The 12,500-nt window shown below is 42.4% G+C and overlaps 2 protein-coding genes and 1 long non-coding RNA gene across 6 annotated transcripts in view; 2 read left to right on the top strand and 1 right to left on the bottom strand.

The window, feature by feature from the left end:
* Positions 1-1,381, bottom strand: part of LOC123520190 — a 4,792-nt gene extending 3,411 nt beyond the window's left edge. The window contains exon 1 of one of the 2 annotated variants that reach the window (XR_006679192.1): positions 1,271-1,381. This is a non-coding gene — a long non-coding RNA (uncharacterized LOC123520190). The remainder of the gene's footprint in view (positions 1-1,270) is intronic. The other variant, XR_006679191.1, reaches the window with a different exon arrangement.
* On the top strand, positions 46-2,957 carry LOC123520189. 2 transcript variants are annotated; one of them, XM_045282225.1, is made up of 7 exons: positions 46-166; positions 309-459; positions 694-896; positions 1,215-1,409; positions 1,509-1,607; positions 1,944-2,102; positions 2,266-2,957. In XM_045282225.1, exons 2-7 carry the CDS (start codon positions 315-317, stop codon positions 2,407-2,409), a joined length of 945 nt encoding a protein of 314 aa, XP_045138160.1. In that variant the 5' UTR covers positions 46-166; positions 309-314; the 3' UTR covers positions 2,410-2,957. The 2 variants fall into 2 exon arrangements, with proteins under 2 accessions (XP_045138160.1, XP_045138161.1); XM_045282226.1 differs by having other exon boundaries at positions 48-166; positions 306-459.
* A 290-nt stretch (positions 2,958-3,247) lies between these two features.
* Positions 3,248-6,789, top strand: LOC123519951. 2 transcript variants are annotated; one of them, XM_045281695.1, is made up of 7 exons: positions 3,248-3,264; positions 3,391-3,557; positions 3,638-3,840; positions 4,161-4,355; positions 4,512-4,610; positions 4,771-4,929; positions 5,433-6,789. In XM_045281695.1, the coding sequence occupies exons 2-7, from the start codon at positions 3,413-3,415 to the stop codon at positions 5,574-5,576; spliced, it is 945 nt and encodes a 314-aa protein (XP_045137630.1). In that variant the 5' UTR covers positions 3,248-3,264; positions 3,391-3,412; the 3' UTR covers positions 5,577-6,789. The 2 variants fall into 2 exon arrangements, with proteins under 2 accessions (XP_045137630.1, XP_045137629.1); XM_045281694.1 differs by lacking the exon at positions 3,248-3,264 and having other exon boundaries at positions 3,279-3,557.
* The last annotated feature ends 5,711 nt before the right edge of the window (positions 6,790-12,500 follow it).

Raw genomic sequence — 12,500 nt, 5'->3', positions numbered from 1 at the left:
CACAAAACCATTTCAGACGTATTTTCCTGGTGAGTGTTCCAGTCCATCACATCCTCTTATTCTTCCCAGAGGCAGCCTTGTTGATATTTTCATTGTATTGGTGTTAGCGTCTTGTGTCATCGTCTCTTCAGTGTCTGGGGGGAACGGCTGGTGGGGGGGTGATAAGGTAAGGCAAACTGAACGCTGTAATGTGTATAGAGCCACGTGCTTCCTTGCATTGAGCGATGGGGTAAGTCACACGCTCCTGGTGGGGAAGTGGTGGAGTGGCGGGGCTCCTCATCTTGCCTCACAGTGCATGTCTCTAGCAGGTGAGGATGAGCGCGGGTGGGATCGAACACATGACATCGTGGGCAGCACGCAAGTATGGCCGGTTGGTGCTGGCTAGTGGCCTGTCCACCTTCCTGATGGTGAACCTAACTCTGCACGCAGGCGCCGGTCTCCACTACTACTGCAGCCACGGTGAGAGAATATATATATATATATATATATATATATATATATATATATATATATATATATATATATATATATATATATATATATATATATATATATATATATATATATATATATATATATATATATATATATATATATATAAAATAGAGAGAGAGAGAGAGAGAGAGAGAGAGAGAGAGAGAGAGAGATGGCATGAGGATTACATTTCTCCTACCAATTCACATCACATCACAGAGTGCCTGGAGGACCTACTAGAGGGGCCTCTCCCATCACTGGACAGGGACGCCATCTTCCACATTAGGAACTACTGGGTGGACCCGCCAGCACCACGGGGCGCCTACAAACCTTCCTTCCCCGTGGAGAAGCCTCCGTGGGGCACTATGGGTAACTGGGGCGAGGCTTACAAATTCATCAACAATTACTTCAGTAACTATCAGGTAAGCAGACATTCATGAAGGCGACGTGACTCACAAAATAATCTAATTGAACCGTCTCCATCGCCTGATCACACGCATTGCAACAGCATAATTTATCTTTTCAAGACCAAAACAATGGAGGTGCGGGACATCGATTCCTTTTCTCTTCATATGTAAAATAACGGGATTTCCACTAACTACATCCACAAGTTCTTAGGTGTCCGAAGGTCAACTAGACACAGTATGATTTCGCAGATGATCCCTAGATGTATTACCCTCTGGCAGCGAGGGACGAGTATGGGCGGTTCCCTTGACCACTTAGCGCTTTCTATTCCGCAGCGGCCAGGCACTTTCCTTGAAATCGGCGCACAGGACGGTGAGTTCATGTCGCTTACTCTCTATATGGAGCAAGAGTTGGGGTTCCGTGGGCTGCTGGTGGAGCCCAATCCGCGGGACTACAAGGCTCTGAGGGACAACCGCCGCTCCTCTGCCTCCATCAATGCCTGTGCCACACCCCGTGGAGGCCACCGCAAGGTATATATAGTTGGTGTGATGGCACACACACACACACACACACACACACACACACACAGATACGTATATCACCCTGCCATCTATATCTCTCTCCCTCAGGATACCTTGTGGTTACGGCACATACCAGACAACCTGCCCCCCTTGCTTCGCCGCCTGCAGGCTGGCAACAACAGACTCTACGAATACGTGTCCGCTGAGGTGCGTCAAGGGCGTGTTCCGGGTTGTGTCAGGTTGAGGTAGATGGGGAGAGGGGAGGGGAGGAAGGGCGGCAGGACAGAAAGTTGTAACGATGCAGGCGCGTTTAGCGACGGGAAGAAGGAATCGTCTGTCACTGGGGAGCTTTGCCAAATAAAAAGGATATTAGTGTACGTAGGAGAGAGAGAGAGAGAGAGAGAGAGAGAGAGAGAGAGAGAGATGTAGAATTCTGTCTCTCACTCTCGGTACATTTTTCTTTTTGTAATACTTGCATGCCGGTACTGGTGAAAACAATAGTTACAAATCATAAAGTTTCTCTCTTCCTTAATTCCTGAGCAGGACCGTGACCTAGGGCAGACAGTGGAGGTGCAGTGCTTCAACGCGGGTGCCTTAGCAGTGGCCGGCCTGGGCACCAAGAGGATAGACCTACTAGTGATCTCCACACACGGTGGCGAGATGGATATCCTCGACTCCATTCCCCTTAGCGTGCACTTTAAAGTGAGAGAGAGAGAGAGAGAGAGAGAGAGAGAGAGAGAGAGAGAGAGAGAGAGAGAGCACTTTTCTTAAGATTTCCTAGTTGTGATTATACTATTACTCTTACTACTATATTATTATTATTATTATTATTATTATTACAATACCACTTTTTCTGCGTCACCAGGTGGTGGTGGTGGTGGTGCCCCTGGCCACCAGCGAGGAGTGGGACCAGCTCAAGAGGATGGCTGAACGGCGAGGATTGACGCAAGTTTTTGACAAATATAACATTCACATCCTTCTTCCCAGCAATGAAGTGAAGATCGTCTGAGATTTGAAACTTGTTGCCACCATTGGTGTGTGCCTGTGTGTAAACCTTCTGCGGCTAATGGTCTATATAATGGGGAGTTTGGTTAACAATTGTCACCAAGTGGCAGCACTACATGCATACCCTTCTCACACACAAGATCAATATCAAATACTCCTACAGTGTCATTTTGTATACATGAATCTACAATGAGCTTATATAGTATACTTATCTACACAATTCTTTCTAGTAGTAACACAGGTAAAATCAAACATTGTTCATGAACATTAGTATTTAAGTTGAGTTTTGTAGCCAACTGGCATTTAGATTTATTCCATCATCATAATTATTAGATGTCGCTGCTGAACGATTATATAGACCAGGAAAAGCAGAAGGTTTACTGCTGGCAACTGGACTTAGGCATAACGTCAAAGATCTTATGTGGGCTCCTGCGGCCTTGTTTGCTCTTGCCTCCCAATACATGTATGTGTGAATCCATATGTATTTCATGTATTTATATTTCTATATGAAAATATTGTAACTTGTTTAAATTAGTAAAATGTTTCCCTTTTTCACAGCCTCTTTTGTGTTGCAAGTAGCCAGGCGTCACAGAGTGTGTGTGTGTGTGCGCTTATGTAACAGTCTCCTGCGGCAAACATTTTCAGTCCTGCAAAACGAATATATCCCTTGGTCAGGCAGCACAAAAGCAAGACAGACTGGTGCTATATATAGACGCGTGGTAGTGACGTGGTGTCTTGAACCAGGAAGGAAAACGGAAAAATTGCGCGAAGGGATATTTTAAGGCCGGGTGGCGCGGTCGAGCCAGGCAAGGTGAAGGGACTGGTTAGTAACTTAGTATTGTGGGAGGCAGGCCAAGGTGTTTGTATCTTTTTATTTACTTTGGTGTAGGTGTGTGTGTGTGTGTGTGTGCGTTCTTTTTCAAGAGATTTCCTTCTAGTAGTTAACACCCATTTTTATTTGACTTACTTCCTTTGCTTGCTGAAGTGTTGTCTGAGCCTCGCACGTCATGGGAGTGGGCGGTGCGATGGGCGTGATGAGCTGGGTGACACGAAAGTACGGGCGGGTAGTGGTAGCTGGTGTGCTGTCTGCTTCCCTAATAGTGAACCTCACCCTGCACGCCGGCTCCGCCCTGCATTACTACTGCAGCAACGGTGAGAGAGAGAGAGAGAGAGAGAGAGAGAGAGAGAGAGAGAGAGAGAGAGAGAAACTGATATTTGTCCCTCGCCCCCAGAGTGTCTGGAGGCGCTGCTGACGGCACCAATACTCACCCTGGACCATGACGCCGTGGTGCACATTCGTGAGAATTGGGTGGACCCGCCAGCTCCACGGGACGCCTACAAGCCATCCTTCCCGTTGGATGAGCCCCCTTGGACTGCCAAAGGAAGCTGGAGCGAGGCCTACACGATCATTAAAAACTATTTCAAACAGTACGAGGTAAGTAGCAACCTCCACCTGCCTCCCTGCCAATTGTTGTGTCAATGTGACAGGCGGCCTGTGTTGTGAACAGCACCTGTGTGACCCAAGGTGCGTACCGCCTCACACATGACTTAACGCTAAATCTGTATTGTCAGTACCTCAACGCTTTTTTTTATTCAATATCTTTATATTTAGCTTGATCCACTTGTTTGTTGTCACTGTAAAGGTGCAATATGTGAAGGTGAGAATTCTACCATGTTAGAATATTCACTCCATTTGCATCTTTCAGAAAGAGTCCCCTTCCTTTCTTCTTTCCTTTATATCCTTTTTCCCTTGAGGTTCCTGGGACCTTCGTGGAGGTGGGTGCGGCGGACGGTGAGTTTCAATCCTTGACTCTATGGGTGGAACAGCAGTTGGGATTCCGCGGGCTGCTGGTGGAGCCAAACCCACAGGCCTACCAGGCTCTTCGAGCGGCGGGCAGGTCAGCCTACAGCATCCAAGCGTGTGCCACTCCTGACGAGGGACACAGGAAGGTGTGTATATAGGGTGTGTCTGACGAGTTGTGCGTTATAACTTTCCTACCATCATTTACTACAATTAGTACTCGTTCTGCTCGCCCAGCGCTTTTTTTTTTTTTTTATACCATTTCTGCTGTTTCCACTCTCAAGTCCTCTTTTTCATCTCAACAGGATATGCTGTGGATACGAAACAATGACGCTGACCTGCCGTCCTTTCTGCGGCAGTTACAGAAAGGAAGCAACAGACTTTGGCGATACGTCCCTGTTGAGGTGTGTGTGTGTGTGTGTGTGTGTGTATGAGAGAGAGAGAGAGAGAGAGAGAGAAAGAGAGAGAGTGGTGTATATAGGGTGGGGTAGGATATGATAGGCTGGGGAGCGGGCAACCTAAATCTTCTTTCCTGATTTCCAAGCCTCTGATGTGTGTCTTCAGGATCGTGACCTCGGAAGGACGGTGCCTGTGCAGTGCTTCAACCTGGGCGCCCTCGTGGTGGCCGCCCTGAGGAGTGTCACGGTTGATCTCCTCGTCGTGTCCACTCACGGAGGGGAGATAGATATCCTCAGGAGCATCCCGCACCAAATTAAAGTGAAGGTGAGGAGTTCATAGAGGACCAGTGGTGTGTGTGTGTGTGTGTAATTCACTGTTTGATCTGCTGCAGTCTTTGACGAGACAGCCAGACGTTACCCTACGGAACGAGCTCAGAGCTCATTATTTCCGATCTTCGGATAGGCCTGAGACCAGGCACACAACACACACCGGGACAACAAGGTCACAGCTCCTCGATTTACATCCCGTACCTACTCACTGCTAGGTGAACAGGGGCTACACGTGAAAGGAGACACACCCAAATATCTCCACCCGGCCGGGGAATCGAACCCCGGTCCTCTGGCTTGTGAAGCCAGCGCTCTAACCACTGAGCTACCGGGCCGTGTGTGTGTGTGTGTGTGTGTGTGTGTGTGTGTTAGCAATAGACTTGAGTTAAGCTAGTAATATTCTATCTTTTAAATAATCTTTTCTGTGAATAAGTATACTTTTCTGAGAGGGGAATTCAGCCTCTATATGTTCATATGTTTTTTTCTTGGTCGCGTGCGCAGGTGCTAGTGGTGGTGGCGCCCATCGTGACGGGGGAGGACATGGACGAACTGAGTGCGACGGTGCATAGGTGGCGTCTTGCACCGGCCCTCACTCGGCACGACATTAATATATTCGTCCCCCAGGAAAGCATCACTCATGCTTAGTGTGTGTGTGTGTGTGTGTGTGTGTGTGCTTTTGCAAAATAGATGTGTTTAGCAATATTTACCAGTCAATGCTAGATAGCTAGGCAAGAATAAGTAAATCTATGGATTATTACCAAAGAATGGAGACGGACGAGTCGAGCAAAAACTTCGAAGCGAGTCAATGAATCAATGCATTGTGTGTTCAGAGCAAAGACAGTACAGAAGAAAGACTGGAAAGCTTAGCATTCAACATATACAAAACTTTGACGCCAAACAGTTACCAAATGCCACCGGAATTTTGTTTTTCGCACGCCATCTATCGTCTGGACGAAGCACTAACCCTGAACTGCCAGATGTAGCCAGTAATACTATTATCATTACGTGTGTGTGTGTGTGTGTGTGTGTGTGTGTGTGTGTGTGTGTGTGTGGAGGAAATATGAAAAATAAAAAGGGTCAAGTTCCAAAGTTTATTGCCACAAACCATATGATAAAAATAATCTGGGAAAAAAAAAAAAAAAGATTCAGTGTTAAGAAACGCATCACTGAAAACATTTTCATTCAAAGGTTCAGAGAACATTAAAATTAAGAACTGACAAAAGCAGTATTGAAGGTAAAGTACACAAGAAAACAAACAAAGGGTGTGTTAGTCATGGCAAAAGGTCAGAAAACACAAATGATGAGTGACAACACAGACATAAGCATGCTAATGGTGCCATGGTATAACATACATATATAGCAATGCTTGTATATGGAGTTCATACCTGCTGTACTTGTATCACAAATACCATTACTTTGACAATATTTGCGCCTTTAATAAACAATGAAAGCAAAGTGCGTTAACCTTATGAAGCAAAAGGCATATTTTGTTATGCAACGCAGATTTACATCTCCAATGCAGAAAACAATAAAGCAGTAGAAGCAGTCAGACACAAGCATGAATTAGGTAAAGCATCTACCAGTCAGTGCATCATTACTTGTCACATCAAAGAATGCTGGTTATTATTATTATTATTATTATTATTATTATTATTATTATTATATATTGTTTACATTAAGCACAAACAATACTCTAAAGAAAATACAAGCACATGCTAAATTGTTTACACAAAATATAAGCATAACATGCTAGCAAAACACCATAAAATGATGTCATATCTACATACATGATACAGAATACTTCCAACACCTGAGAAATTAAAGGAACTTTGTTAATACATCTACCTACACACACACACACACACACACACACACACACACACACACACACACACACATATATATATATATATATATATATATATATATATATATATATATATATATATATATATATATATATATATATATAATTACTACTTATGTTCAGTAAGTAAAACCCCAGAGAAATACATCCCCATTTCGAGGTGCAACACCTGAAAGAAAGAGGTGGTTCTGCACAGAATGCCCCTCCAGTGTTCCTGAAACGCTGTATCATTATATGTATATAGCCATTCACATTGTACATTGAAATATGACACATGAATCCGAACAATGTTTCATATTCCACATGTAAAGGATGAACTTTATTTAAGTTTCACATGCATACACATGAATCTGAAAAAAAAAAAATCATAAGCATACTAATAAGAATAGGTATGCACCATCCACACCACCAATCATGGCTCCAAAAATCATAGCAACAATTACTGGCCTTCACTTCTAACATCCCATCTAAGAAGCAAAATATCCCATGACAAAATCATTTCCCTGAACATACATGCACAAAATGTGCTCATAGTATTTTGTATAAACTCAGTTCACAACGAAATTTCATAAATGAACATATCGGATACCTTGAAATAGTATTACATTTAAGTCCATTTATAAAGCAGAAATTTCCTTGTGTCTGGTCAGGTCAAGGGAAGCCATGTGGTCAGCGGCAGCGGTGAGACAAAACTTCTCCGCTCCACCAACAGGAAGTTTTACATTCTCCACATGAATAATAGTTTCCCTGGCTATCCACAGGAGAGGCCGTGAAGGTGTGCTCTCATGGATGGCCTCAGCACTCCTCTTCTTCGCAGGGACTTTGTTGATACAGAATGGAGTGAGAAAAATGCACACCCGCCAGCCACGGGTCGTGGATGCTAACTGTTCTGTCTACTTTATTGATTTTTTTTTTTCTTCGCAAATGAGTTCATATGGGTCAAGCAAAGCGTATTTAATCATTACTAAAAATGTTCTTATACAAGATATTAGCTATTTAAAGACTTATGTATGAAGGTTTTTATTTATTTACATTGCGCCACTAGTTTCGCCTATTTTTAGTCTATGCGATGGTGAAGCCCTCTTGTGTTGGACGAAATAACTACATCAGAGTAAGTAGTTAGCCTTTTCTTCACCTAATTTTGGTACTTTCCAGTCTTTCTTTTATAGGGTCTTTGGTTCAGAGCCTCTCAGTCATATTATTTATTGTATTGTAGAGGCAGGATACCTGTGGTTGTTGTTATTTCACTCTGTATCTGCAGGTAAGTCACCAAGATATTAAAGTGTGTTTGTGTCACGTAAAATATTCTTATTTTTTTATCAAATTACTTGGTTATCTCGGAGACTGTGGTCACTGTATGCAGATCTATGTAAAGATGTGACCCTGTCACCAGAGTCCCTATTACTGGTTGGGGATATTAATGAGTAACAGGGAGTGATTGTATAGAAACATACCGTATACGAGCTTGGAAAGTGGACTTTGTCCAGAATTGTGTTAATCAAACTTGAACATTCACCGAGAAGTTTGCTTTTACCAATTCAGAGTACCTTAATTAGTAAAATCTGAAAACGTTAGTCTTAGTGATGCAGGAAAATGTACTTAAGTACTCTGTATGGTTATTTTTACTTTAGTCTACACTGCACAGGGTTTCTATGAGTTAAGGGAGCTACATATTTCGGGATTTGATAGTTTAAGTAATCTTAAGTAAAAAATACTCTATGCACGTATGGTGTGTTTTGTTTTGCGAGAAATCAACGTGTAAGTCATGTGTAGCAGGAACTGCCTGTCTGGTTAAGGGCTTTTCCTTGCTCCCTCCATCCTCCCTGGCTCGCTACACTGGAGTAGTTCTGCGGGATTAAGTGATAATTATTTGTTCGCAACATAAGCGTCAAAGCCTTACAGTACATGGTTAACATATGACAAATTAAATTTTCGTATGTTTCAGTGAAGAAAATGTAAAGGTAACTCACCAGACTGGTTGTTCAGTAGGTTACTTTTTTTTTTAAACATGACAACTCACTGCAGCTGTCACGAGTCACCACTCAGCAAAGAACAGTTACCGTCTTGACACCAGAGAATGGTAAACCTCATCCAAAGTGCCAAAGTGTACCTTTTTTGCTACGGTGAAGGTGTTTTTGAGATTAAGTAACATTGAGTATTCGGTCATAATATTTATGGAATGACATTCATTGACGTAATATTCATTGTGATAGAAATGCAGCTTAATTGAGACAGAATCGTCCGCATGACAATACGAAACACAGAAATACAAATGCAGATACATAAACGAACAGAAGTCAAGGAACAAAGAAAAATTTGATATCTCTGACTCTGAAACAGAATATCACCCGTATTATTCAATGAGACTGCAGGAGTAACAGGAACAAACCAAGTCGTCATGAAGCGGGTGAGTTGCCATGTACGTCTGTTTATATTAACTCAATAACCACCTTATTGGTGTGTTATCTGTACATTTTCCTCATTGACACACACAAAATTCATTTGATCATTTAGGTCGCTGCGGTGCAAGGCAACATCTGACACCGGTACTACTTAGTTTGATTCTAGGGCGTGGGAGTGAATCTGATCTCATGTATTTTCTCAGTGTAATTTTCCGTGTATCTCATGTACTGTCTCCATATATTTTCTGGTTCATCGGTTTGTTTTCATCTTTTTGTTGTCATCATTATTTTTTTTTTTCTTTAAGGTGGCTGACTATTGTCTAAATTCCTATTAGCCCTACCTAGTACTGCTGTACATCCTCTATCATTTTGACAACAGAGTTGCTGTTTTCTTTCAGCTTTCACCCCGTTACACGATAATGGAATATGACCAAGACAATATCTCAGAGTTACCAAACATAGTGCATTGCAAGAATAATATCTAATAAAAGGAGGAATAGTGGCATAAAAAATTATTATAGTTACCCACATCAAGGGAACGTTTTTTGTTTTTGGTAACGAATAACTGAAAACCAACAGCAGTAAATGCAGAAACTTAAAGAACTGTTCGGTTTTTATGATAACGAAAAAGGTGGCTGGAGAACACAGGAAAACGGACCACTTAATAAGGATATGGGGAAAGAGAAGGAAGAGATCATTAATTTATTTAGAAGCATGGGAAAAGTATGTAGTAATGAAGCCAAGAGCCTCAATTTTGTGCCTTTCTACTACTACTACTACCACCACAATTACTAATACTACTGTCATTATTCCTTGTCCACCATGATGACAGCAGAGCAATTCATCCCCTTTGCTGCATCTCCCCTTTCTAAGGTAAAAAGACTACCTAATTATGGGCAACAAAAATAACAATAAAAAAAGACCCACTGAAATGCCGGTCACCATATTGTCAAAAATGTCAGTCAAAACCAGAGGATAAGTTCAAGTCATAGGAAGATGGAAATAGAGAAGCAGGCAGGGAGTTCCTGATTTAAAAGGCCGTCGTGGTACAGTGGAACCATGCGTTCCTTGGGGTCCGAGGGGTCTCTAAGCGCACGGGTTCGAATCCTGTCCACGGTACAAGTGTAAGTTGGGCTTCCTCACTCGGGGCAACAGTTTCTTTGCGAGTGGGCTATGAGATAGGAGGCACCCCTAAAAAGTATCACGTTTTGCCCATAAATTCCCGTGAAAAGCCCACATGGTATATAAAAAAAAGAGGATGAATATTTGAGATTACTATAGTTAGCTTTTGTATTAGATAGGTGGACAGAATAGAGATGAAAGAATGAAGAAAGTCTTGTGCAGTAAGCTTACGAGAGGAAAGTTCGCACTTATCAAGATCAATAGAGCAGTTGGCATGAAAATAGCGGCAGAAGATATCAAGAGATGCAACACTGCTCTGATGAGAAAAAGTGTGAAGATAGCTACTATAGTAGTCAGTCATAGGAGAGGAGTTGCTGCTTTGTGTTACCTAATGTTATTCAATCTTCCTGTAACAGTCAGGTATAGCGGCGCCATATAACTCCTTTGTTGTGGCGCATATTATTTTAAGATTATAGGTCTATTTCTGCTTCCACATGACAGTCTCCATAATCCCTAAAAATTCTATGTATACCTTTATTTTGCTGTTTCCGAGGCTTTATTTCTTATTGTTTAGTTATCTTATTTTGTATTAAGGATTTGATAACCCAATTTAGCTTTGAAACTTATGGGAGAGAGAGAGAGAGAGAGAGAGAGAGAGAGAGAGGCCACGGTGTCAAATACTCCACCACAACAATACAGACAGCAAGCAGTCACCCTCTCAACATTAAAAGTCGTGAATATCTGAAAAAAAAAGAAATAGGCAATGAAATCGTTCTGCCTCTCGATGGCAGAAGGGCGAGGGGCGGACTGTGGAGGCGAGCAGTGCAGCACCATTTTGCCTCCTGCCTTCTGCCTGACGACTGGTAGAAAGTACAAAAACAGGAGACCCTTATCTGGTGACGTGTGTGGGCGTCCCTGTAACTCGGTAGGGTTGTTTCTGCCCCGCATTTTCTTGGCATCTAACAATTTTTTTTTAAAGCGAGTCTTTTTACATAATTTCTCTCTACCATCACCACTTCCTTTTCTTCATGATGTAAAAGTGCATGTGGCTGCAGAAGGACTATTTGTCGGCCTGTATTCTTCATCCTCTGTTCTTCCTTCTGGTTCTAGTTATTTTCTTTATGCAAGAGGAGGAAGCTAGCTAAGGGTAACATGAAACGAAAAGAAAAGGCTCACAAAGTTGCCAGTCCCTTTGCAAGTCCGAAAGAGTTAACCCACCCCCCCAAAAAAGCCATTAATATCTTGAAACCTCCCTCTTAAATGTTTAAGTGGGTTGCTGTTCCAGGGTGAGGGAACAGGCCGGTGGGGTACATCGTGTTGTGTAAGGCAAGGAGCATCTCTGCTCACGCTTGCATGCTTGGATTGCTTGTTTGGAAGGGTCACTTCTCTTCTCAGATTACTCGGTTGTTGGTTGTTGTTCATTTGCGAGAATGCTTTAAAGAAGGACGATATTGTAGAACTTAGTGAAAGACAGATAGAAGGTTGTGTATATTTCCTTTTCTTTCTTTTCTATTAATGTTATTTCTTATTTATGCTCTTTCCACAAGTCTAAATTTGAATTGAGATCATTATAACTGAAGTTACTCCTACTACTACTCCTACTACTCCTACTCTTACTACTTCTACTACTACTACTAATTCTACTACTACTACTACTACTACTACTACTACTACTACTACTACTACTACTACTACTACTACTACATGTGACGTCTACATAGCAACAGTAGACACAATAGAAATAATGGCGCCGGTAATGATGACAGCAATGCCAGTTGATCTCTCCTCATCTTCCTATCTAATCATTCATCTCGCCGCGTCACCTTCCAACAAACTGACACGCAGATTAACAACCGCTGGCGTGGCTTTTTTTGTGCTCGCCTTCTGCTATCAGAGAGGCGAGGCGAGGTGAGGGTGTCCTGCCTCGCTGCCGGCTATCAGATCACCATGATTTTTACTGCCGTGCTTGCTATATATATATATATACACTCCATTCTTCAGACCTGCCTTTCTGCCTCTTATTCTTTTCTTCCACCTCCTTTTCACGTAAGTCTTTTTTTTTTTTTGGTCTAGTGTCATTCTTCTTCACTTTTCTGGTGTATCTTCTTCCTTTTTGTTTCCTATATAGTAAGACTTCTTCTGTTTCTTGTTCTTGTTCTTCTTGTTCTTTTGTTGTTG

This window comes from Portunus trituberculatus, chromosome 46 (assembly GCF_017591435.1).
Source record: "Portunus trituberculatus isolate SZX2019 chromosome 46, ASM1759143v1, whole genome shotgun sequence".
In the NCBI taxonomy this organism is placed as follows: domain Eukaryota; kingdom Metazoa; phylum Arthropoda; class Malacostraca; order Decapoda; family Portunidae; genus Portunus; species Portunus trituberculatus.
The sequence above is the reverse complement of the archived record's forward strand: the minus strand, read 5'-3'. Positions and strand labels throughout refer to the sequence as shown.

Bases quoted from the DNA above. Each gene is read 5' to 3' on its own strand.
- LOC123520189 (XM_045282225.1), top strand. From the start codon at position 315: ATGAGCGCGGGTGGGATCGAACACATGACATCGTGGGCAGCACGCAAG. The intron at 1,410-1,508 runs GTATATATAGTT...TCTCTCCCTCAG, and splicing joins CCCGTGGAGGCCACCGCAAG to GATACCTTGTGGTTACGGCA. The intron at 2,103-2,265 runs GTGAGAGAGAGA...CTGCGTCACCAG, and splicing joins CCCTTAGCGTGCACTTTAAA to GTGGTGGTGGTGGTGGTGCC.
- LOC123519951 (XM_045281695.1), top strand. From the start codon at position 3,413: ATGGGAGTGGGCGGTGCGATGGGCGTGATGAGCTGGGTGACACGAAAG. The intron at 4,356-4,511 runs GTGTGTATATAG...TCATCTCAACAG, and splicing joins CTGACGAGGGACACAGGAAG to GATATGCTGTGGATACGAAA. The intron at 4,930-5,432 runs GTGAGGAGTTCA...TCGCGTGCGCAG, and splicing joins CGCACCAAATTAAAGTGAAG to GTGCTAGTGGTGGTGGCGCC.